A 27,743-nucleotide genomic window follows, 5' to 3' on the forward strand; every position below is an offset into this window, starting at 1 on the left:
ATGAAACATGAATAGCTTGAGATTGTTGCTAATTACGTCGCTACGGTTGTCAAAGAACACCTCATTACTGAATCAATCACCTGTTTAAAAGTAATTGTAATTGTAATTATAATTGTGATTAATTTCATGTTAAACAGTAGTTGTAATTGTAATTGTAATTTGATATTTTTAGCATTGAGTAATTGTAATTGTAATGTAATTGAAACATGCAAGGAAGTAATTGTAATTGTAATTGAATTAAAATATTGTAATTGATCCAACTCTGTTGCCAATCGCAGAGGAGAATTCGGGATGTGTACATCGATCTTGAACCAAATACTATATGAGCCCGTATGCCTTTCCCGGTGGATGTTATAACAACCCGAAAATATCACATACAATTATACTGTTAATTAGTCGAGTGAACTGATAGTGGAGTGCCAACCTGAAAGCGGAGTTTTACCACTTATCCATTGTTTTTACTACAGTCCTTAAAATAGGGGGGCACCAGACTCAGGCAATTTTTGAAAGGGGGCGCTGGAGATGAAAAAAGGTTAAGAACCACTGCTCTGAAGCTTGTACACTATGAATGATGTCATGTTTCAAGCAAAAAAACAAAGCCTTGGCCTCACTTATCCCTACAGCATTTCCTTATCGAGCAATTATCTTTGCCGGCGTTGAAAACCACATAAAGCAGCAACTCGAATAAGACTTCGACTACGTAGAGAAAATGATACGACATTTCTGGGTCTTGTTTCATCTAAGCTACAAATACACGAAACAACACAAGAGATAAGATTTGCCGTTGGCCATTTGGCCGGGTCTCGTTTCAGCTACAAAAGACGTAATAGATGTCAACCAATATGAGTTAGGAGCTGCTATTATCCAAATCCGGTGGATCTGCGTCAATGTGCCACAGTTCCGCGGTTGAGTATTAACAGAACTCGCACACGTATAATTTCGTCGGTGTTCCTGGTTCAGCCACGAATTGCAGAGTATCGTAGGAGCTGCCGACCGCGAACGCGACCGCGGCTGCGCCAATTCTGTTCAGAGTCGTGTCACTGTCTGTGACGTATTGCTCCCCAGAAGCTTCGAAGATCCAGAAAGGATTAGTGCCGCTGCCATCGTCAGTTAAGGCCAACCAAACATCCCCTGACAATCCCAGCATACCATCGAAAATATTTCTGGGAATGAAAATCTATTTAAAAAACACAGACGGGTCTGAAAGTATTCTGTGGCGTCATGCAGAGCATGCTGCATTACTCACTGACGATCAACCGCGGTCCGAACGTTTTTATGAGCAAGTTCGCCACCTTTAGCCCGACAATCAACAAACGCGTCTGTATTACCAGCCAATTCATCTCCAACCTCATAGCGACATCCTTTGTATTCAAAGTCTTCCTGGAACATAATAGCGTCTTGTAAGATTTCGGATGTGATTTACGAGCGATGTTGAAATCGAATAGGATCGCGTCTACGAACCGGATCCGGCGATGCAGTTGTCTTGGTCGTAATTGTTGTGGTGGTTGACGTCGTTGACACGATCGTCTCCTTCGGCGTCTCTGGCGTCTCTGATAAAAGCAGGCCTGTGCGCGAAAAAAATTAGGAACACGTAACCGTCATTTGATTCGTCAATGACTTAATCTATTAGCCTTGCTCCAAACATCCGCGTGAGATCTGAATTGACACTCACCTCTGAAAAATTGCGTCCACAGATACGCTCGTAAAAGCGGTTCGATCTCGATCTGACGCCTACGAACAGGTGTGTAGGTGTAGTAATAGCCTGGAGCGTATCTTGGAACCGCCCTGAACTGGAATAACGCAAGAAAAGGGCTCATTATAAATCAAACTTGGAGGTTAACTTGTTCACACACACACACACACACACACACACACACACACACAAAGACTCACCACATCGTGTCTGATAGTCGGTCCGTTTGAGGTGACTGCAATGCAACAAGTGTTCTGAAATAAGACGTCATCGATCGCATTCATACGTCACACTCACCTTCAACAAATTCTACGGACAAAAGAAGAATAAAACTAGCAAAGAATCGCATCTTGGCAGACCTACGGAGATAGATTTCAACCTGTAGGGGAATTGGAAAATGACGCGTTAATGGTGATTTCGGGTGGTGCTTACGACTGGAAGCCATACGCCGTCGAAGTATTCGCAATGCAATAGCGATAAGCAATAAGGTTGATCAGTGATCAACCCTGATATGAAGACTTCCAATCCCTCATCATTTTTCATCTACTTAATAGATAAACACATCATTTAACAGTCACGTGCTGTATCGTATATTGCAGGGGCGACCAACCTTTTCAGCCAACGGAATACATGCAATTTACCAACCATTACGTGGGTCACTTGAATGTTGATTACTTTTTGTAGTTGTCCGCTAGGAGCGAGCCGGATTAGTTACCGGTGGAAATATTACTTATCTTACTACGAATCAAAATCGATTACATTTATGTCACGAAAATTCAGAGTGCATTTATGTCCTAGCCGCGCAAAGTGCGAAACATTTTTGAAGGTAAAAAGAATTCAGTTGTTGATATCGTTACTTGCATATATTGCGGGTCGCCTCTGTATACCGCTCGGATAAGTTTGCAAGGGCTAGACCCGGGGTTATCAACCTTTGTTTTGCCGTTGCCCTTTTTCCGGTTTGAAAATGATATGTGGCCCACCTCTTATCCTAGTGTTATAGTCCTGTTCAATATGTGGTAATCGCCGGCGCTGATATGCCTATTTCTCTCAAATATACGCATTTTTTTTTCTTACGAATCATATTTAAATGTAGACCCCAAGCTCATGAAATCGCGCTATGCGCGACGAAAACTCTGAAGTTGCATAAATCTTCTACATCGACCAACGAAATGACTTTGGGACCTTCGAGGTCCCCCATTTGGTGGTTAGGGGTGCGGCAGTTACAACCCTGGTAGTTCGTATAACTCGAGTGTACATTATGGCCGTACACTATTCCACTCACGTCGCGAAACTCAATCATCAAATCCTCACTTTGAGATTGGGGTTACAGTTCCACTATGGGGGGGGGGGGGAATAACATAACCATTTTAAGCCAGCTTCAAGCAATTCTTTGGTTGATGGGATACTGCAGCAAGGAGCTTAATACCATGTACAATTGTACATATAGCATATCTTGTTATAACTAAAGTTGTCAGAACATTTCATCCAATGATAGGCTACAATCACTTCATGGGACTCTCACAGTAGGTGCAATGATTTCAAGGCCGGACATTTTAAACCGACTACAGAGAATAAGGTGCTGCGCTAAATCCTCAATCCATCGCGATTAGTGGCGTCGGTTCCGCATAGTTTCACAGGCAGTTGATAATAATTGATAATGAATGGCAATTGTGACTATTTTATGTTACAATAATACGACCGGCCAAAGTACCGTAAATCTGTATCAAATAAAATTCAGTCCGAGTTTAATGCACACCCTTTTCAACAGCATACGACATATGACCTTGTCGGGATACTTGTTTACTTCAGCATTAGGGTCCAGTTGTTAAACAATCGAAATAATTTTAGTTGCTGTTAATCGTAGGTTGTCATAGCCCGGAGACAATAGTCGCCATTTACCCTCCCATTTTCGACTTGCACATTGTGGATCCATACGCGTCAGTAAGTCTCATCGAAGTTGGATGAAAAGCTTTACGTAGTTTACCTACAATTCGATAATATGAATATATTTTTGAGCCAATAACATAACAAATATAACTAAACTTTAGCCAATTCTACAATTTTCTAAATAGCCCTATGGTAGGGTTACCATACGTCCTCTTTTCAGAGGATTTGTCATCATTTTTTACTTTTTTGAAAGTGTCCTCGGAGGACGCCCTTTTGTCCTCTTTTTTTTGAGATTTTGTCCATTTTTTTGAGAATTTTGGTCATATTTATAGCAAAATGCGACTGAGATGCCGTAAATCAGCACCGAAGTGACGCTCCGGCGGGTATTTCGGGAGCTGAGTGGAAAGTTGACCTTTTTTTTAGTCAACCGTCCACAATATAGGAAAAATTTACAATTAATTTGAGAATTCTCCTCCTATTTTGCAAGTCTGAAAATCCTGAAAAAGTGTCCTCTTCTCGGATTTCCAAAATATGGTAGCCCTACCTATGGTCCACCTCAAAATGCTCCTGTGGCCCACTGTTTGAGAACCCCTAAGCTAGACTAATCGGCGACTTGACGTATCAATATCGAAGGTTTCGCCCATAATGCGTATATCATTTCATCGGCGACGATCTTTCTGCGAGGGCACAGGTGAAGTCGGATGCTGAACGACACGTTGTTTCATAATTGCTAATATAGTCTGATTCAATTCTGTACCTTAGTAATATTTTTTAATATGATAATAATTTTCTTGAGGGGTACCGATAACAGAAGCAAGCCACCGAGTGACATTAAATTTCAAAAGTTCAAGTTAAATAAATGCGCCGCGAAATATTCAACTTTATTGTAATATACGAAAATCTACAAACATGCGGTTGGTCCCTGACTACGCCAATCCGTCGGCGCTGATAGTTTAGTCGTCAAGATACCAAGTTTTGTGGTCAAGCCAATCAGATTTTTGACTGGCCTTACAAGTAATAAATTATCTGGGCATTTGATATAACTAATTTAGACAATTACCTCGCGGGGCACTCAAAACCTTCTTACGGGTGACAGGTTGGTCATCCCCAATATATTGCATCGATTCCCAACCAGAAAGCGTTTGCTTTTTCTCTGGGGTTCGCCGAGACGACAATAAAATCATCATCATCATCATCATCATTTTAACAACATTGTTATTAAATCAAAACACCCGCCATCTCACTGATTCTGCATTTTTCGTTCATGAATTGAATGAATTACGTATTTGTTACAGTTGTAACGGAATGGCAATTGTTGCGCACATAGTCGTTGATATGAGTTACCGCGACGCAAGTTTCCGAACCGCTGATGCATATATTCAACTAAGCATTATTTCTCGGCTGTGACGTGGGCCTATTTCTCTCGCGCGGAATCGCGGAAGTGCTCGTTTGTGAGAAGTTTGCAGCGTTGCTAGTTACTTGTGAGTAGCGAAATATCTGTACAACGTATGGTGTCGCCCTCGTGTAAAATGACGCTTGACGATTGATCTCGAAGCACCATGAATACCAAACGAACAAATCATCACATCAACAATAACGGCCTGATGTGAGTCGGATTGTAGGCAGAGTATTGTATATCATCGATCATGGAGCGCTTATTAAACTCAGCTTAAACCGGAAGGATGTTCCTAATTCGAACCCGAACCAGATAAGTCTGACCAAACTGCACAATTATTACAACAAAAATCCAAGTAAACAATCCTGACTCTCAACAACAGAAACTCAAAGGGGAAATTCGGACGCCAAACGCTCTCTGCCAACTATCTTGAAATTGGAAGTCGATGACATTCGAAGTGAATATAAGCTCTACGTATTTTTGAGACGCTTTTTCGTGCCTTCCTTGCAATACACTATAATTTGAGACATTCTAGTCTAGCTAGTCTAGCTAGTCTGTTTTAACTGTTATCTCGGCAATCAGGAGACATCGTTGTGGCACATGCTCCCTGTATTTCTGATTTCTGATTTCTGACGGATAACAGTTAGTTTGGTGCAAAGAATGTTCAGATGCGCGCCAAACTCAACGTATACCCGAGTTTAGTCGCCTACCGGCTTCCAATGAAGATTCCCTAACGTTGAAATACCGGAATGTTCATGGCATAGATCTGTCGATCATTTGAAGAATTTTATGAACACCGCTTTAGTCTGTGGTAAAACATAGGCCTATACACACGCTCGGCTTGGCGTGACACATAATTTAACGTAACCTACAATGCGCTTACAGAATCACCGCCGTTATAGCAGACTCCGCCGTTCTATGGTCGCTGGCACGCCCACGCTACAGTCAACGGCAGCTAATTTCAAACGCAATTAGCTAAATCCTAACGACTTTCCTGTGAGCTTATTTCATGCAGGCTCATTGACGTTTTTTGATATCAATATTGAGACATGGATATGCATCATTTTTGAGATTTTCCGAATTATGGACCACCCTAATGTCCTCCTCTAGAAGGATTTGTCCTCCATTTTCAGATAATCGAAAATGTAATCCGAGGACGCCTGAACGTCCTCATTTTTTTGGAAAGTCGTCCTACTCTACAGCTTTGACACATTAGCTAATAATGGACAGGCTCAATTAAAAAACGCAATGAATGACGCGAAATATGTAATGCGGATGTTTGAGCGGGTCATTCGGGAGTTGAACTGAAAAAATGACTTTTTTTTAGTCAACAACACAGCAGTAAAGTTAAGAAGTGGGTAAATCGGGAGTCGAGACGGAATGATGACCTTTTTTTCGGTAAAAGTATTAAAATCAGCCGTTTTTGTTTCCGGTAATATAACTTGTACGATTCTCCTTACTCGATTTCAAAATCTCGTAACTCTTGCATATTTCTATGCTCCTTTTGTTTAAGTCGTGTATAATCTGGCATTAGCCCGGCGTATGCGTTTTGAGGAATACAACCGTAAACACGGATGTTTGAATTTGGTGCGTCATTATTTAATCGCGATTCGGATCTCTCTGGAGGCCGGAGGCCTTTTGAGCCAGACGATACAGCAGTGCGACCACCGATATTTTATTGATCATTTGTGTAACTATTGTAGTCTCCATGAACTCCGCATATAACGATTTCGCATTGGCGTTTTCGATTCGGTTAATAACTACAGTTTGATTCATATTTCCATAAAACTTAGTGTGCACTTTTTTGCCTTTTCAGCATTGTGTGTCAATGTCACCGACTCGTTCCTATTGGGGACTAGACTGAAACCACAACAGCGCAGTCAGAGGGTTATGATGCGGCCTATGAACATGCCAGACATTTGCTGTCTTAAGGGATTATTATCTAATGAAAGTAGGCTATTTTACCTACTTTTATATTATTTACTCAGAATTACTTCGCGGGCCGGATGAAATGGTATGGCGGGTCGTAGGTTTGACAATCCTGCTCTAAAGAAAACGTTGCGCACTATATATCTTCTGAATTGATGAGCGATCTCGACGATTATCTTGCAAATAATTTTACATTAAGTATGTTTAGCCACAGGCAACATAATGAACGGTCCTGGCTCGTAACGCACAAGTAAAGGTATTTATAGATTTCATAGATTTCATCGCCACGACAGAAGTATAGATTCTAGAACAGAGAATCGAGAACTGTTCATTCCATACACCAAGCCAAATATATTTTAATGCACAGGACGCATTGCGCGTTCCTTGCTGCTTACTGAAGTATTGGATCCCTTCTGATGGTGCAGCGTGGGTCGAAGTTATGACGTTGGTCAGCTTTCAAGCCGCTCACAACAAAGGACAACGATTTACTTTCTTTAGTCATCTTACTCGCTGAACTGATTTCTGCGAATAAACGCAACTTCAGATCTGCAGCGCTGTCGATTTTCTGTCGATGACAATGGTGTTTGTATGTGCACTCCAAATCACAGCGATATAGGCTACCCGTCTAGTAACCGGTCGCATGGTTTTTCTACCACATGCCGTTTACCATTAATTGTGCGGGCCACTTGAGTATCAACAACCTTTTTTCTGTTAATGTTTATCTGCATACAGCGCAACTAAATCTGATGACTGAAGACAGCACAATCGCTTCACGCTTGAAGTGATCGCAAACCTGGCAAACAGGACGTAAGAAACGCTACCGTGAGACACGTGATAATCATTTACATTTTAATTGGTTAATATCGCTGACGCCAATCTGTCCGGCCGACGATGGAATGAATAACAATCAGTCTTATGAATTCGAGAGCGATCAGTTTTTGTACATCAAAGATGCCGCCTCACTGTAGTGTTAAGACGGGTGCGTTCACTTCTCTCCTGCGCTGTCTTCGCCTGGTTCGGCATTGAATATGCACCAGTGTTTCTCAAACTGGGGTCCGCGGTCCTTTTGGGGTCCGCGAGACAATTATTTAGGACCGCGAAGCACGTCCCAAAAAATTCAAACTGTCCAGATTTTTTTTTTGGGGGGGGGAGGATCATAGAAAATTTCAGGTAACTTATTTTTAAACCAAATTCGGTGGTAGCTCGACATTGTATCGTTAATCAACATAAAGTAAAGTGTTTTGGTGAAGAATTATTCAATTTAAAATTTGAGTCGCGCTTCGCGTGCTCTAGAGTCTAGTGTCACTGCATTTCTTGATTTTAATGAGCGTATCTACAGTTTTTTCACGGTTTGGTCTAGGTGGCCGCTAAGTAGCTTTAAGACACCGCAAACTTCATATAATGCCAGAAATGTTCTCCCACCTAAGAGAAGCTTCGGTTAAGTTACGCCAAAAGCAATTGTTAAAACTAAACGTCAGGTTGAGTAAATACGTTTATGACATCATAAGCTTCATAATATCCAGTTGAAGTCAGAGAAGAGTCCAGAAGGAATAGAATTACCTCGAAACTAGGTTTCGCAAGAAAAGCTATTATTATGTTATTTCTGTAGTATTATCACCGAGCTTTTAGTTGTAAGACTGACTATACTTAGACAGGCACCTTTACAAGCCGAACTCGAAGTGTATTCCTTCAGCAGAACACATGCATGTCTGTTATCAAAACAATACAGGAACCCATCGCTGGGCTCAATCAAGCATATCATAACACCACAATTTCTGATTTCAAAGGTTACTTTAGGACAGGGGCGGGCAACATACAGCCCGCGGGCCGGATCCGGCCCGCGAAGGGATTTTGACCTGCCCGCCAAGAGTTTTTACTCTGAAAGTGAAATTTTATTCTGAAAGTATTGACAAATTTTATGCGTCACATAATGAATCCAAGTTTGCCAACCTGAGAAAGATGGACATTAAACTACTTGCTCTGTTCGGGTCTACAAACATTTTCGACCATAAACCAGTATTGGGATGACTCGAGTCACCTGGGGAAAATGACTTGACTTGACTTGACTCGACGCTTCAGAAATGCAGACTGACTCGTGACTCGAAGCAAAATTTACGAGTCAATTTCAAGTCATCAAGTAATCGACGTCGACTAAATCGCTGTATCTTGAATAAGTTCGGATTGCCAACCAATGAATCAATGATTGTACGTCTTACCGAATCTCCATTGTTATATCACAAATAAATTGATCGCAAACGCAGTGATCGGTGCTTATACAACAGCTTACGTTATCGTAAACTTGCTTACCTCAACCAACCCTCTTGTACATAATTTAAATCAAACGAATATCGCTCATACGTTTATAATTGTATATCATGGATATGAAGGTGGGTAGGGTATCGAACTATATCATTTTTAAACTTTCTGAGGTTTCGTATGTTATCCTGTATTTTGGCTGTTATTTATAGACTGAGGCTATACCTCTATACCAGTGGTTCCCAAACGGTGGGGAATTCCCCACTGGTGGGGAATTCAATGGTTTCCGGTGGGGAATAGACGTATTTGTTCAAAATTATATACAGGACAGTCTACATATTCACGGAGACAAATGCGCAATTACCGTTACCAGTTACTGCTCTGGAATGTATATATCGAAAATTATATTGCGTAATGTTCACAAAACCTCATTTTTAACTCTGGATGACCAATGATGGCGTCACAACACAATCGCATCTAGCACGACTAGTTTGACGCGCAATAACGCTATCGCGAAATTTTGAGCGTTACTGGTTACTGGTATCGGTTCATATACGTTTTATGTTGCAGTTATAGGCGATTGTCTTGCGACTGGTGTGGTTGTGTGTCTTGTGTAGTCAAACCAGCAAATAGCTGCTCTGTGATGACAAAAGTGTTGGGTAAAGTGGGGAACAGGACCGTAACTGCCGCACCCAAACCCCCCAATTGGGGGGGGTGAGCTCAAAGGGGCCCAAAATTATTTCGTGAATAAACATAAATTATAGAGTATTTTTTTTGAAATTTATGCCACTTTTTCAAAAAATTTTCGCGCTAGGTGCGCGATTTAATATTGCCGAATATCTTGATTATTGGGTACCCTTTCCCCACGAAAATACGTAGAATTTATAGAAATGGAGACTTCGGCGTCGGCCATCACTGAGCCCCGACGCACCAAGACATATGAAGTTATAGGCCATGTAACATGCGGCTCCGAGAAGTGTGCCAGAACGATCAGCAGCGAGAAGACCTTGCCCGAGAAGGAATGCGCTTGTGTTGACCGAAAACTTCGATATATATACAATATACTTATATGTTTAATTGTCCATAGGCGGCTAAATGGTCTGCGCCGAATGTTCCTGTCCTGGCGATCTGAACCCCACAGGACAAATGCCATCACGCAGGGAAAAATTATTTGCCAAAGCAATACCGATTTGAAATCGTGTGTGCTTTTTAGTTTTGACGATTTCCATATCTTTTGACAAAGCAGATATAGGAGGTCATGAAATAGCATAATGCATCGAAGTCAATATATACCAACGGGTCCGCCCGAAGATGTTTAATTATTATTTAGGGGTCCTACCTTTCCAACACACCTCACTCAGCTCTACCGGTAAATCTGATTACGTGAGAATAGAGAGGGGATAAAAATTTGACAGCAAAATATATGCAATTCCCGATCATATTGACCGATTCAAACGTAAATTATATAAATTTTTCGCTCTTCGCGCGTTCAGTCGAAATAAGGCGACGCACAAAACAGTAGACCCAATGTAGATGATAAGTAGCGGGGGAAAAGTGTACAGGCTCAGGGAGCTGAGGGGGAAGCCCCCCAGAAGTTGGGTTTATCACCCTGTGGGGGCCCAAGACCAACGTTTTTTGGAGGGGGGCTGACGAAGTGCTGTTACGGTCCTGGTGGGGAACGAAGACTCGGAATAAATCTGAAGTGGGGAATGAAGACAAAAAGGTTGGGAACCACTGCTCTATACTGTCGTAGTTGAGCAGTTCTACGTACGCGTGAGCGATACAGCGCCTTTTGTGCGCATAATCAAATCTTTATTCGTTCCTCGATTCAGAATAAATGGGTACTCCATCTGTATTTAAAACAGTTAGCAAAATGTAATGACTTTGAATCGTGTCTAGTACTTTGAAATTTCAACTTTACTGGAATCGTGACTTGACTTGACACGACTTAACTCGAGTCACCTTTAAATATCGAGTGACTTGACTTGACTCACTCGAGTCAAAATGTGCAATGACTCGAGATGACTTATGAATCGAAGGTAGTTACATTACCGAGGAAGGCTGCGTTCCAATATAACTGATGTTCGTATGCAGTCTTTACTAAGGGTTTCCGCATACGACATGCAACCAGAGTTCAAAAAACTAGTTGACAATATTGAACGACCACAGACATCTGATTGACTTCAATAGCTGTTGTAAATAAATTCATTGGATACTGTTTTTGGTCTCTATGCTTTAAACTTAAAGTTTACATTAAATACAATTGATTCCTTGTATAGGTGGATAAATACGCGATTAAGGCATAATGCATATAATCTGTAATCCGGCCCGCCAAGTGCTTCATTTTCCCATATCTGGCCCGCCGATCGGAGAAGTTGCCCGCCCCTGCTTTAGGACAAACATGAATCTCTCAAGATGCGGTATAAACCTAGGCAATTTAAACTACATACAATCAACGCAACATAAAATGAATTATTCGACAAAACACAGCTTAAATGATTGTAACAGCGACCAAACAGCCTGCCCAACACCGCCGCCAAACAAGTTTGCTGCGCATTCAAGCAAAGTGTGATTGTTGACACTTCTGCTCGTTGTGTTTCCACACGTAAAAACTGATCATCATGCGCCATAAATCAGAAATATACATTGACGAGTATCGAAGGTGCACTTCTTTCGTAAATAACTCTTTGATTCAGCTGTTAGCCGTACCTCCACTTATTCTATGTTCGTATTATCGACAAGACATAGCGAGAAACAATCATTACTTTCCTATATACTGTTGGTGCAAGTGGCGCTAGGCAAAATCGAGTACCTGAGTGATTCTGAATCACGTAATGTGCTTCGAGTCGAGTCGAGTAATCGAGTATCTCTCATTATGACGTCATAACGGAATGTGATATGTGAAAGTTCAAATATGTACCTTTTACGCGACGACAAAGAATAGAATGCATTTTATCCATCACATTAAAGATACTTTGGTATTTTTTCGACAATACCGATTTCATTGCACTTGGTGACGATGTTGTGGGATGATCATGACTTCGAAAATGTGCTCATTCCAGTAAAGTTCGTAGCTTTGTACTATATGTTTCGTATGCTACGATACGGTCAATCAAGGTTTCAAGACTTCACCAGTGAACATTAGTATCGAAACTAAAATTCTCGTTGATAAATTAACTTTCAGTGGCGAGGAGCGTTTAATTTCAGTACTCAAAAAATCTTCTTTTACTACTCGATTCAGATTTGAATACTCGAATCATTGTGCCCATAGCCCTGGTTGCAAGTCTAAATTTTGGGAAACCGCTGGAGAAATTTCGGGGACCGTTTCGGTCCCCAAAACACCTTACAGAAAATAAGTCTACCGATATTCTCAATTGTGAGAGCATCGCTTGAGGCCGTTGAAATACTTTGGTCCAGCGGTGCACAATTGCGGGTGCGTCGATCATCGGTATCGGCGCTGACCCTTTCCGCGCCAGAATACACCTAGACATGTGAAGTGCGCGGCCAATAGGATCATGCTATCATGGTATGTCGCCTAGACCAAAATTTTATTGTAGTTCAAATTGCTCAAGGACACTGCTTCTAACGCATATATCCTATGCCGACCTCTACAAATATGAGCTATGAAATGCAAATGAGGGAAAAGAACCCAACTCCACACCTTTGAAGATTATTTGCACCGATTTGTTTCTCCATCCAGAACAATTGGTATGATATATTAAAGTTTGGTTTGAGCTCGAAATTGGGGTCTACAATGTACTGTAGCTAACTCCTCAATAATTCCACACGCGGTAATCTCCCATAATGGATTGGCCGCGAATTTCCAATTGGAATATACCCTGAAATCGAATCACTAGATTATGTCCACTATAGCTCAGCCAAGCTTTGAAAACTGGAAATATTCACGGCTCAGTAAATTTGTTAGATAAATATCGAGAAATTCGACTCAATAACAATGTAGAGAATATGTACGCCAAAGAGGCGACATCGTTTCTCGCAACTACAACGTCCTGCCGAATCGCTGTTTTGATAACATTCAAGGCTGTTTAGAAGCAGATCGAGTAAAATCATGCAACACAGTTTCCTTAAAACGCCATCGCAACTCGATGCGCAGTGAATAAGCGTTCACCCTGCTCCTATAAGTCGCCACGCCATGATGTCGAGTCGACAATATGTACATGCGATAATATGTATAATAATATATATTTTACATATGTATATCATTGCGTACACGATAGCTCCTACGTAGCGATAGCGCCTACGTAGAATGGTGGTGGTATCAAGTGGGCGGCACCGCCAATCTGAATGGAAACTTGAAAAATAAAAAAGGGATTATTAGGTTGGGTGCTTCCGCCACACTGCTGCGCTGCTCGATGTGGGGTAGGTTCCTCCTACACCTGTGCTGCTCGGAGATGAAAATTGGCCGAATATTATGAAAAGAAGGATCGACTTCAGAATGCGAAATCTCAAAAAAACTCAGTGTTGTTTTCTATGCTGACTTGCTTGAAATTGTCTCACCGTGACAGCCATATTCTTTGCCCCGGCTGGGCTCATAATAACCTTCACTATTCGTATGCTTCTCACAACAACAAATCGTACGATAAACTTTATTTATTTATCTTCATTCATCTTACTCGGCGAAATTAGGGTAATTTCCAAGTCGCCCCCGTTCTGTAAGGCAACATGATGGCTTATGTGTTTGAGCTCGTCGACCTTTCTTGTTAGGCTTTTCAATCTCTTGAATTATAGTCAGTTCTGTAGATTGTTATTCAGGTCAAGTGCGAACATGAATCGTGTTCAATCATTGCTACGTAGGCTACACTGCCTCAGGAGCAGGGGCGGGCAACGTACGGCCCGCAAACCCGACCCGGCCCGCAACGGGATATTGAGTGGTCCGCAGACAGTTTGTAGTCTTATATGATAGTGTGGCCCGTGGCTATGAGTCTGCCGCAATCCCCCACTACTTGCTGTTACTATTACTGTTTTTGAAGATAAAAAGGAAAGATACAGAACATCCTCAACTCAGAAATTCCGAATGACTTTCAGATCGGGCGTTTTTAGTTGATGTCTTTGAACAGATGAATTGAACACCAGACGTCAAGGGAAGGTTACGAAATGCTCTCAGCGGCGAAGGCATTCAAGGTGAAGCTAACACTGTTTTCTCGACAGCTCAAGTCAGAATATTCCGACAAATTTTCCAACGCTCTAAATCAGGGGTGTCAAACATACGGCCCGCGGGCCGCATCCGACCGCCACTCGATTTCATCCGGCCCGCGAAGCAATTCTGAGTAGATCGAAAAAATTGCCTGTATTATTCAGCACATCTCTAACAATTATTGTGATTTTTAGAATATGCTACATCCATCAAATAATCCCTCAAGACAGCAAATGTCATTATAACCATCTGACACCTAATCCCAGGAAGGCTCAAAAGTGCACACTGCGTTCAGAGTTTTGTTGAAAAATTGACCAAAACGTAGTTAGTCACAGAAGCGAAAACTTCAATGCGAAACCGTGATATGCAGGTTACATGAGAAATATACTAGTCACACAAAAACAGACTTCAAATATCTGTGGTCGCACTGCTGCATGATTTCTGACTTCTGAAAAAGATTCGGCCTTCAGATAAACCCGAATCTCGAATAAATGATAATGGAGCTATCCCTACGCCCGCATTCACTGATAAATCTATTGTATACCTCTTAACGCATACGCAGAATTACCGCCATGATACGACCAAAACAAAGGAAGCATAGACATATCTCAGCTTATATCGTCGTTATAGGGCCACTTTTTAGCCGTTTATACCTGTATTCAACCGGTTATTAATCGCATTTTTGCCAATTCCATTGTTCGCGAATAAAGTTGTTGCTAGGATAGTATACCCTGTGTTCCGTAATGTTATGTAATTTACTATTGTATATATAGGCTTTTAATAAAGTATGCAAGTGCAAAACAAGGTCATGGATTTTCAGGCAACATTTTGAAATAGGGCCTACATTTGACTGATCCGGCCGCGAGCGATATGAAGGTTTGAATCCGGCCCGCGGCGCCAGTTGAGTTTGACACCCTTGCTCTGTCACCACAATGATGACAGCCGAGAAGGACACCAATTTGATACCTGCATCAGACAATGAATTTTGTCATCGTTTTGTGGATTTTAAGAAACTTTCTTCTGAGTTTATTATCGCAAACTTAACTTACAGTTTACATTTAATACGATTTATTCTTTGTACAGGTGAACAAATAGGCGAATAATGTATCGATTCAGGAATCCGGCCCGGGCCTACCGAGTAGACCTACTTCATTTTTCCATATATATATATATCGACTTTCAATTAAATATTTGAATAAAAGGGCAAAAGAAAACAGGAAACAGAAGAACATCAAGATAATCCGTTTTAGGCCCTTGTTAAGCGCCTTCAGCGTGGGCGGTCGTGGGCGTCTTCGAGCGAAAGCCCGCGTTGCGCTAGCTCGGTCTCTATTGTCGAGCGCCATGTGGTTCTATTCCAGCCACCTCTGCGCCATGGCTCCGTCGGAATGTGGTTGATGATGGCGGCGGCTGGTTGGTCGTCTTGATGCCGCACTAGATGACCGATTAGGCGGAAGCGTCGTTCAGCAGCCAGCAAACGGCATGGGACCGTTTTTGTAAGTTTGCGCAGAGCATTGGTGGATATGTGCTCCGGGTGGTGGATGCCGAGTGCGTAGCGGAGGAGTGCATCGTAGTTGGCGATGAGTGTATTAGCCAACTTTTCTGTCAGCGTGAGTGCTTCTATTCCGTAGAGAAGAACCTGCTCGACAGTGGCACGGAAAATGCGGGTCTTGAGCTGGGGTGAGGCATTTGAGTGGAAGAGGCAATGTAGCCGTCTTGCCGTGCCCCAGGCCTTTGCTCGCCTCGCCTTCAGTGCTTTTCCAGAGTCCGCGACGTCAATACCGAGGTATATAAAACTCTTGACATTCTTGAGCGTGACTTGTCCCAGTTGAATTGGTGTCGCGTTTTTCGACAGAGCTGGTATGGCCAGAACCTCAGTCTTCTTGGCATTGATCTGGAGGCCAAGAAGAGCGGCGGCGGCCTCTAGTTGGTTGATGAGGCGCTGTGCCGATGCGGTATTCGGGGAAAGCAAGGCGAGGGCGTCTGCGTAGGCAAGAATACCTACGTGGATAGCCTCGCGAGTCGTACGCGTACGCGTTCCTTGCCGTGGCCGCCATTCAAAGAAGTCCGAGTTGTCCGGGAAGGCCGTTCGTAGCACGAAGTCGAGGATTATCACGAACAAGAATGGTGTGAATGGTGTTCGTGATTTTCCATATCAGGCACGCTTGCTGGAGAAGTTGCCGCCCCTGCTTTAGAGTAAACATTAGAGGTGAAGAGACTCGGTACTTATTAGCCTAGAAAATGTACATTGATCCTATCGTGCTTTAGATGGAAACGCACTCGCACTTTTTCTCCGGCGCATTTTGATCAAAATAAATAGCTGGCGTTTAGCAATGATAAGGAGAGATATGGCATTCTTTTTCACCTGGGCCATCAAGATGCTTTGACGACGGAGATGCGATACGGCCTTTTTATAGTAAGGCCATCTAGTCTGCACACCCGCTTTTTCTCCTCCATGCTATCCGTGATTGCTGAGCGCCTAGCAGGATGGCCGCGGATACCAGTCGTAGAGTTTTTGGTCTGACCCGACCGGGGATCGACGAGCATGTCCACATTCAAGTCGAAATACAAGCAGTTTCTACTAAATTAATAGGCCTACTATAAGTCCGCCCTCGAGATTACCGGACCACGACCTGACCTATCGATCCCGCCTTCCGTGACATGCTACTCCATTTTTTGTCGCTTGCTTATCTATACTATCTTCTTTTACTTTTCATTCAGTGTGTATGCCTCCTCTTAACATCGCCTACGCCCGCCAAAGTGGGTGTTTGATTCCAAAGAATACTCCAAGTCGTTTTGATACCTTCCTAACTTTTCATTGTATCGCAATTTTTGTGGTGTATCGAACTGATGAAAATTGCTGATAAACCGAACCGAATTAAGATACCCTGTCGAATTTGCAATACATGTCCGGTATGGTTGCTACCGTTCACCTTTAGTGTGTACTCCTAAACTTGCTCTCTACGTCTACACCAAGCTTGGCTCGTTTCGCACTGCACATTTCTGCTATTGCATTTTCAGGAATACTGGAAATTATAGTAGAATTTAAATTTACAGCATAGGAGCAATTCACAAATTAGATTAGAGTCCTATTACTGGCATTTCGCCCTAATTACTCTAATACCTGGAATTATCTAGTCTGTCCACAATGTCATTCGTGCACTGCAAGGGTACAGTAGGACACTGTGTCAGTAAACTGAACTGTCCATCTAAAATCCTTGTCGAACGAAACACTCCTTCGACTTCCTGCAAACAATCACGTGCATTCATGATAATCACAATCCACTGTTCTATGATCGCCACCCTTTCAAGACATACGATGTGTGCGATGCGACACACGAGACACGATGCGACGCAATGGCACGTTAATTCAGTGCGAAATTTATCGACCGCTGACAGCCTTGGCGATTTAGCGGCACGCGAGATCAAACACTGTTACATCGGACGACAATAGATTATAATACCAATATCGGCTAAATTTGATGTTTGATTTTCATGTATGTGGAATCTAATAAAACAACCTTGAAAGCAAAAAAGAAAACCGCTGATTATGATGAGCTGATAGCTATCATTGTCGTATCCAGGAGGGACCGCATTTTTCGAAATTTTTCGTAAATTAATATACGATGGAGTATTTCTGAGCAGATGTAGTCAACTTGAAATTGTTCGTCGCGCTTCGCGCAATATATCAGTTCAGTGTTTTTTTTAATTGTTGAATACTCGCCTCTCGATGATTCAAAATAAAAAATAGGCCTAAATTGCAATACGCATGATGTACAGAATTGAATCTACCTGTATTCGTGTGTGCTGCCCGCGGTTACGCGACTATATGGGCTCCAGCTTTTAGGCGTCAAAAAGACACACCAAAGAAAATAGGTCTTAGTCAACATGAAGTGCGATCGCAGGAATATCGCGGGCGATAGAACCTTGGCCGAAGATCACGCGAGATGGCCCTGTCCTTGCAATCTGAGTCCCGCGGTACATAGGCAATAAGTATTGTGCCCAGTGAATAAATGCAAATTGGGAATCGTTCGTATCTCATCAAAGATCTCTTTTAATTGGTTTTACTACGTGTGAGCGATCTTCTGAGTGACGACAACTTTTTCCGGAGGTCATGAAGTAGGAACATGCTTCAACTAACTAAGTGATTACAAATGGTCCGCCTGACGCTCACCCTCCAGAAACTCATGAATATTCTTACCATGACGTTAAAACATATAGCTCAATATGAATAATTACGAGCCTTCTAAATATTTGAAGACGCGGCTTCTATCAGCTTTGCCGCTAAATCTTATAATGATAACGTATACCGCCGTAACAGAGTCGCACCCCAAGCCCCCAATGGGGGGTGCGAGTTCGAATGGAAGTTCAAAATTTTGTCGCGAATAAACAAAAATTTATCGAGTGTGTTTTGGTAGAATCAATGAACTTGAAATTTTTCTTCACGCGATTTATGATCGCACTACATCGCACTAAATTAATGAAGTTCAATATATAGAAAGAGGCAATTTTGCGCCTTCGTTGTATACATGTCCAATCGTCAGTTGTTCATGTACGTTCCTAAATGCTCGGCACCGAATAGTCATGTCTTAGCACTCTGGGAAAATGCCGCATACGTGATCAAATGTCAAAATGGAATCGCGTGTGTCTCACGAAAGAAGTTCTTCTTTTTGTTTAGTCTGGTATATTTGTTCTATTCCAATCAGGGTTGTAATGACTCGAGTCATGACTCGACTCGAATCAAACTCGAGTCGCGATTTTTCGGTGACTCGACTTGACTCGAGTCATTTTCTTAAAAATGAAAAATGACTCGATTCGACTCGAGTCGTTTCGTGTATTGACTCGACTTGTACTCGAGTCATAAGTCATATGATTCGAGACTGGGTCTACCAAGACAGCCGTTTCATTGTAATTTCGAAGAATAGTAAAGGTATCGCACTGTTATGATTTCTTCTATCAGTACTGTAATGAATTTAGAGTATATCTCTGTGAAGTATAATTCAGAAAGTAGCTGTCCAATATTAGGTTGTAAGCTGTCTGGTACCTAACTGAGAGACTGCTCCTTGGTTCACTGTCGTGATAGTTCTTCGTACGATTTATTGTCCATACACAGTTTATTCAAACGTCTGCATGTAGTAGGTTTACATGAATCTCGTTTCGAGTCTGCTAAACATACGCTTATATAGACTCGTGATCGTTGCAATAGGAAGTCATATTCGCATCCTAATATGGCGTGAAATACACAATGTTGGAAAATATCATATACTCCCGCAATCAGGTGTATCCAGAGGTGATCAGTAACGAAGTACTTCTACTTTTTCGCAGTAGTCAAGTAGTTTTCCTCTACTTCTGGTACTTACTCAAGTAGATCTGATATTCGCTACTTCTACTTCGTAATATTTTGTGATCTACTTACTTACTTTTCGCTATTTTCAGTTTGACAAGTAGATGTAGTTCAATCTTCCAGTCAGGAAGATAGCCTAAGGAATTTCGGGGATGTTTTCACGGAGTATCAACATTTTATTTTTATAAAAGTTTAGTGAAGCCCAGAATTTTCGTCGCGTTTCGCGCGCAGTGCTGGATACGGAGTGGCCAGTATGATTTGACGAAAGCATCGGTGAATATAATTTAGGTAGAGGGTTGGCGTGGTTCCGTTCACACCACATTGTCGCCCTTCCTCCATATCAAATAATTCATCACAGTATATATGGCTCATCATAACGTTTGAAACTGATGTTTCGCAATCTTGAATTTACTTGTCATATCGTAATCTAGCATGTCCATGGCGTGTCCAAATCTGGAAAAGTGGAATCTGATTTTTTTTTTTTAGTTTTAGAGCTGTTTTAGCATACCACCTTTGAAACTTTCTGGACTAAAGAAATGAAATACATGTTCTTCTTTTAGAAGTAGTATTTATATTTCACTTTCAATTCCCAGTATCATATACTTTGAGTTATAATTATTATCAGTTCTTTTGTCTGGATAACATACATGTTGAAGTATAAAAGCAAGTGTAGTAATGCCTTCAATTTCTGGAAATAAAGCTACACAATATGGCATTTTTACGGTCCACCATATTTTTTATTAACGTTTACTAATCGCGCAACGTGTTTACACCTTATCCTATACAACTTCTCCGTATTGCTCTTCGACTAAACCGCGGGCCTTACAATATGGGGGATGGCGCCATACCATGCTATTTTCTAAAACGTGCTGTTCGAGAAAACAGAGGATTAGCATCGCATTTCAATATCAATACTATAATGTTCTTCCCATGATGTGGACGAATACTGATGCTATCGAAAATTGGATACCTGCTGATATGCATCAATATGAATCAAGCTCGTCACCTATCGCATAGCTCAATTTTCACCTTTTTACAATCCATGTGAACAAATTTGAATCGTTTTCATAACTACTTACTTACTTGAGTACTTTTAAAGTCAGTCAATTCTACTTCTACTTCAAATAGTTTTAGGTTGCTTATGGAAGAAGTACTTCTACTCGTACTTAAGTAGATTTTTTCTTCGCTACTTCTACTTCTACTTGAGTAGATTTATTGACTACTTTGACCACCTCTGGGTGTATCACATCTGTATCACAGCTGTATCATAGCTGTATCAGCGGTATAAGTTGCCACAGCTTGGCAGCGGAAGCCTTTGATCGAATGAAACCAGATCGAATGATATCTGCTTGCGGTTAGTAGGTTTGGAGGTTGTCTATTACCATATACTCCCGCAGTACTGGTACTTGAAAATGCTACCAGAAACTGTTAAAAATGAGGAAAATTAGTATATTATGAATGTGAAGCATTCGGTATCAACGAGCAGAGTTGTAAAAAGTGGGTTTCACATGACATTAACTCGGAGCTGAACAGTCAGCACAATGACTTGGACTCGGACTCGAGTCAAAACACTATGGCTCGGACTCGACACGTCACTCCGTGACTTGGACTCGGACTTGACTCGGTGGTGAATTGAAAATGACTCGACTTGACTCGAGTCAATACTACAAAAGTGAGACTGACTTGTGACTCGGAACCTTGTGATTTGGTTAAAACCCTGATTCCAATATCCTTTAACCATATAGCAGCCGGGGGCCACGGAATAAAAACATGCACCAGAATAATTAATAACGACGACCCCGCCCAGTAGATAATTAAATATACTTGTATTTGAGAGCTACAAAATTAAATCCTCAGAATATTTCTTCATCGTATCATAAAGGATGACACTGATTAGTGTTGTTACCCCTATTCATGTTAAAGTTAAGAGCTTCGTGCAGTACTAAATTTAATATGAGCAAATCTCTACCACATTCTCAGTTGATTTAGTAGTCATACGAAGCAATAAAACAAAACCCAATACAATTAACTTCCCCGTATTGCCAATCGCAGAGGAGAATTCGGGATGTGTACATCGATCTCGAACCAAATACTATATGAGCCCGTAGGCCTTTCCCGGTGGATGTTATAACAACCCGAAAATATCACATACAATTATACCGTTAATTAGTCGAGTGGACTAATAGTGAAGTGCCAACCTGAAAGCGGAGTTTTACCACTTATCCATTGTTTTTGCTACAGTCCTTAAAATAGGGGGGTGCCAGACTCAGGCTATTTTTAAAGGGGGCGCTGGAGATGAAAAAAGGTTAAGAACCACTGCTCTGAAGCTTGTACACTATGAATGATGTCATGTTTCAAGCAAAAAAACAAAGCCTTGGCCTCCCTTATCCCAACAGCATTTCCTTATCGAGCAATTATCTTTGCCGGCGTTGAAAACCACATAAAGCAGCAACTCGAATAAGACTTCGACTACGTAGAGAAAAGGAGACGACATTTCTGGGTCTTGTTTCATCGAAGCTACAAATACACGAAACAACACAAGAGATAAGATTTGCCGTTGGCCATTTGGCCGGGTCTCGTTTCAGCTACAAAAGACGTAATAGATGTCAACCAATATGAGTTAGGAGCTGCTATTATCCAAATCCGGTGGATCTGCGTCAATGTGCCACAGTTCCGCGGTTGAGGATCAACAGAACTCGCACACGTATAATTTCGTCGGTGTTCCTGGTTCAGCCACGAATTGCAGAGTATCGTAGGAGCTGCCGACCGCGAACGCGACAGCGGCTGCGCCAATTCTGTTCAGAGTCGTGTCACTGTCTGTGACGTATTGCTCCCCAAAAGCATCGGCGATCCAAAAAGGATTAGGGCTGCTGCCATCGTCAGTTAAGGCCAACCAAACATCCCCTGACAATCCCAGCATACCATCGAAAATATTTCTGGGAATGAAAAACTATTTAAAAAACACAGACGGGTCTGAAAGTATTCTGTGGCGTCATGCAAAGCATGTTGCATTACTCACTGACGATCAACCGCGGTCCGAACGTTTTGATGAGCAAGTGCGCCACCTTTAGCCCGACAATCAGCAAACGCGTCTGTATTATCAGCCAATTCATCTCCAACCTCATAGCGACATCCTTTGTATTCAAAGTCTTCCTGGAACATAATAGCGTCTTGTAAGATTTCGGATGTGATTTACGAGCGATGTTGAAATCGAATAGGATCGCGTCTACGAACCGGATCCGGCGATGCAGTTGTCTTGGTCGTAATTGTTGTGGTGGTTGACGTCGTTGACACGATCGTCTCCTTCGGCGTCTCTGGCGTCTCTGATAAAAGCAGGCCTGTGCGCGAAAAAAATTAGGAACACGTAACCGTCATTTGATTCGTCAATGACTTAATCTATTAGCCTTGCTCCAAACATCCGCGTGAGATCTGAATTGACACTCACCTCTGAAAAATTGCGTCCACAGATACGCTCGTAAAAGCGGTTCGATCTCGATCTGACGCCTACGAACAGGTGTGTAGGTGTAGTAATAGCCTGGAGCGTATCTTGGAACCGCCCTGAACTGGAATAACGCAAGAAAAGGGCTCATTATAAATCAAACTTGGAAGTTAACTTGTTCACACACACACACACAAAGACTCACCACATCGTGTCTGATAGTCGGTCCGTTTGAGGTGACTGCAATGCAACAAGTGTTCTGAAATACGACGTCATCGATCGCATTCATACGTCACACTCACCTTCAACAAATTCTACGGACAAAAGAAGAATAAAACTAGCAAAGAATCGCATCTTGGCAGACCTACGGAGATAGATTTCAACCTGTAGGGGAATTGGAAAATGACGCGTTAATGGTGATTTCGGGTGGTGCTTACGACTGGAAGCCATACGCCGTCGAAGTATTCGCAATGCAATAGCGATAAGCAATAAGGTTGATCAGTGATCAACCCTGATATGAAGACTTCCAATCCCTCATCATTTTTCATCTACTTAATAGATAAACACATCATTTAACAGTCACGTGCTGTATCGTATATTGCAGGGGCGACCAACCTTTTCAGCCAACGGAATACATGCAATTTACCAACCATTACGTGGGTCACTTGAATGTTGATTACTTTTTGTAGTTGTCCGCTAGGAGCGAGCCGGATTAGTTACCGGTGGAAATATTACTTATCTTACTACGAATCAAAATCGATTACATTTATGTCACGAAAATTCAGAGTGCATTTATGTCCTAGCCGCGCAAAGTGCGAAACATTTTTGAAGGTAAAAAGAATTCAGTTGTTGATATAGTTACTTGCATATATTGCGGGTCGCCTCTGTATACCGCTCGGATAAGTTTGCAAGGGCTAGACCCGGGGTTATCAACCTTTGTTTTGCCGTTGCCCTTTTTCCGGTTTGAAAATGATATGTGGCCCACCTCTTATCCTAGTGTTATAGTCCTGTTCAATATGTGGTAATCGCCGGCGCTGATATGCCTATTTCTCTCAAATATACGCATTTTTTTTCTTACGAATCATATTTAAATGTAGACCCCAAGCTCATGAAATCGCGCTATGCGCGACGAAAACTCTGAAGTTGCATAAATCTTCTACATCGACCAACGAAATGACTTTGGGACCTTCGAGGTCCCCCATTTGGTGGTTAGGGGTGCGGCAGTTACAACCCTGGTAGTTCGTATAACTCGAGTGTACATTATGGCCGTACACTATTCCACTCACGTCGCGAAACTCAATCATCAAATCCTCACTTTGAGATTGGGGTTACAGTTCCACTATGGGGGGGGGGGGGGGAAATAACATAACCATTTTAAGCCAGCTTCAAGCAATTCTTTGGTTGATGGGATACTGCAGCAAGGAGCTTAATACCATGTACAATTGTACATATAGCATATCTTGTTATAACTAAAGTTGTCAGAACATTTCATCCAATGATAGGCTACAATCACTTCATGGGACTCTCACAGTAGGTGCAATGATTTCAAGGCCGGACATTTTAAACCGACTACAGAGAATAAGGTGCTGCGCTAAATCCTCAATCCATCGCGATTAGTGGCGTCGGTTCCGCATAGTTTCACAGGCAGTTGATAATAATTGATAATGAATGGCAATTGTGACTATTTTATGTTACAATAATACGACCGGCCAAAGTACCGTAAATCTGTATCAAATAAAATTCAGTCCGAGTTTAATGCACACCCTTTTCAACAGCATACGACATATGACCTTGTCGGGATACTTGTTTACTTCAGCATTAGGGTCCAGTTGTTAAACAATCGAAATAATTTTAGTTGCTGTTAATCGTAGGTTGTCATAGCCCGGAGACAATAGTCGCCATTTACCCTCCCATTTTCGACTTGCACATTGTGGATCCATACGCGAGTAGTTAGAGAAATGGGCGGAAGGTGCCCATTCGCGATTTATAATAAACAAACAAAGATTATCAATATAATAAACAATGAAAGAATTAGCTCATTCTCATTTTTGCAGCAATACTTTTATGACCCTGTGTGCGGCAATCAAAAAAAGGGGAATAATTAACGATAGAGAGAAAACGAACGAAGAATCTGGATTGACCTTTGTACTCAGACATGAGACTTGAGTCATTCTACTTGTACTTTTCCACTCGCCTCCTGATTCTACCTGCCTTTATTCTGGGGTTTGCGAATATATTGAACGTAATCAGCTTCCAAAATATCGATTGACCTTTTGTACTCTGACCAGACGTGAAACTTATTGATTAGTAATTCTACTTGTACTTTTCCACTCATGATTTAATCTGTCTCGCTTGACCTCTGAACAAGGACACGAAACTACAGCTGACTCCGGTCGTACGCGACGGTGATAATAGTTGCCTGCCCTGACCCGTCGTCTCGTGGTTCAATTTCGTGGCTTGGGAGCAATAACCCGTCAAACTGGTTGACTCGTCGTTCCGCGGTTGACTCAATTTCGTGTACGGTGGTTCATAGGAATAATTGCCGGTCGTGACGTCAGTGTAGTTTTCTCCTGATCCGTTAGATTCTGGTGCGTGTTTTAGGTGCCTATACGTCCGTCTGTGTAAAGTGACGCTTGTGGTCTGTCTCATACTGTCGTACTTGTCCGCCTTTTGCTTTTTTGTTGACTTAAATAGTGAGGAGAAATGATCTGTTATGATTATAAATATATGTGTCATTTCGAGTCATACCGAGAATCAGATTAAATGTAGTAGAAATTTGTATTAGGCGCCCCGACATGGATTGACTTAAATAAAATAGGATTATGAAAATAATAAGTAATTAAACAAATAGCTGATTCTCAATTCATCAACGTGTTAACTTCCGGCATTACGTACCTAGTAATCGGTGCAAGCAACAACTGCTGTTCCATACCTATACCGCGTTCTAGCGTCTTAGGACAGACAGTCCCAACCAAACAATGTATTTATGATGGGTTCTTTTACTGCTTCACGTCTGGTCCAGCGTAATCGTGCCGGTGTCTGTAAATGACATACAATTTACCGCGTCATATTAATTTTGTATGCTGTACAGTGTACATGATGTACATTGCACAACTTGAATCGATCTGTTGGCGAACGAATGCTTTACCCGTCTGTAACATACACATATCGATCACGAGCTCACCACGCAGTTGTCGTTCGAGGGCGACTCATTTCGCTGCAGACAATCACTTGTGTCCGCGTGCCCCGTAAAAAATCCTCAACACCTCCACACATATTTACAATATCATACTACGGGTATATTGCTTACCACGGGTATATTGCTTCGGCAGCCACGCACTGTCGCTCGAAGTCGACAAATTTCGCTGCAGACAATCAGTTGTGTTCGCGTATGTGTCGTAAATATATCCTCAACACATTTTATGCCAACACCTCCAAGCATATTCGCGGCATCATATATCCTCAACACATGTTATGCCAACACCTCCAAGCATATTTGCGGCATCATACTACGGATATATGGATTCGGGGGGAGTGTTACCGTCAGAGAATTGCTGTGTCACGCCTTCGGGCCTTGCATTTTCCTCTCGGTAACTGCGAGTACGATGTCAGATTCAATTGTACAGTGACGAATCTGGGATAGCTCGCTTTAGCGGGGATCAGTGGACCGACGTTATTTTGTTGAAACACGCTCGGTTGCGGTGGTGCAATAATGGGGGATGAATTGTGTCAGATCATACGAGATGCGATCTAGCCTACTTTCGGTGAGGTGTAAAGATGAGCGAGAGATTTCGAATTCTGACTCCACCCCGACTCGGGTTGCCAAATCAAAGTCCAGAAAATCAGGCTAGCACGTAAAGTCCTGTTATTTTCACATGTTGTGAGGACAAAATATAGTATAAATCCGACTCTCAAGGCCATTTGGCCGCATCCAATCTGGCTTCGCTGAAAACTGATGAAATCTGCGCCGGGTCCGGAGATGTTTCGTGACCTCCTCCGTCCAGACAAGATTGTTCTGCTGTAATATAGGTGTCGTTGTATAATAATTTACGTACAATGAGACTTGGTATCGCCCCTTTGGCGGGATTCTGTTTGATTCGTCTATACAGGTGTTATTAGTGCGATCAGATTTGGCACCTCAAGAAGTATATTGGTAAAAATCGTGTCACGATGACAATAGCTTTACCGGTCAACATGCGGTCAACGGTCAACGACGCGGTGTGATGTACGTAAATCAGCTGTGATCAATCGAGCGTGACACAATCGCTGTCAGTCATCAATCTGCGACTTGACAAAACTCGCGTTTTCTGGTTGACAGCAACGCGATATATTTGATGTCCCCGTCGACCCTCCTATTTTAATAGGGTTACCATGCGGCCTCATTTAGGGGAGCATATGTCCTCCATTTCCCAGATATGTCACCCTTCGCCAAAATGTACTCTCTTTCTGTCAATTTGCTCTCCTTGTTAGCTTAACATATCCAAAAAACACCACGAGTAACGCAAAATGTGGGCCTAGATTACAAAAGTCGGGTACGTAGCCAAATCGGAAAAATGACGCTATGATGGTATTGTGCTGGCTATTACGTGGATATACGTGGGCCTGTGTAAACATGTATAAGTGAATAGTAAAAGCGACGTAAACTAC

General features: G+C 42.1%; 2 protein-coding genes across 2 annotated transcripts; both read right to left on the reverse strand.

Annotated features, from left to right (window-relative positions):
* Positions 1-713: 713 nt before the first annotated feature.
* On the reverse strand, positions 714-12,602 carry LOC145449084 (uncharacterized). Its single transcript, XM_080327558.1, has 7 exons — positions 12,524-12,602; positions 1,991-2,072; positions 1,894-1,928; positions 1,673-1,790; positions 1,462-1,565; positions 1,247-1,380; positions 714-1,163 (listed from the first exon to the last, which is right to left on the reverse strand). Exons 1-7 carry the CDS (start codon positions 12,545-12,547, stop codon positions 914-916), a joined length of 747 nt encoding a protein of 248 aa, XP_080183684.1. The 5' UTR covers positions 12,548-12,602; the 3' UTR covers positions 714-913.
* A 9,579-nt stretch (positions 12,603-22,181) lies between these two features.
* Positions 22,182-23,930, reverse strand: LOC145439308 (uncharacterized). Its single transcript, XM_080316818.1, has 6 exons — positions 23,399-23,930; positions 23,302-23,336; positions 23,103-23,220; positions 22,892-22,995; positions 22,677-22,810; positions 22,182-22,593 (listed from the first exon to the last, which is right to left on the reverse strand). The coding sequence occupies exons 1-6, from the start codon at positions 23,544-23,546 to the stop codon at positions 22,344-22,346; spliced, it is 789 nt and encodes a 262-aa protein (XP_080172944.1). The 5' UTR covers positions 23,547-23,930; the 3' UTR covers positions 22,182-22,343.
* Positions 23,931-27,743: the final 3,813 nt, after the last annotated feature.

This window comes from Botryllus schlosseri, chromosome 1 (genome assembly GCF_051294905.1).
Source record: "Botryllus schlosseri isolate E-star chromosome 1, Bs_hap1, whole genome shotgun sequence".
In the NCBI taxonomy this organism is placed as follows: domain Eukaryota; kingdom Metazoa; phylum Chordata; class Ascidiacea; order Stolidobranchia; family Styelidae; genus Botryllus; species Botryllus schlosseri.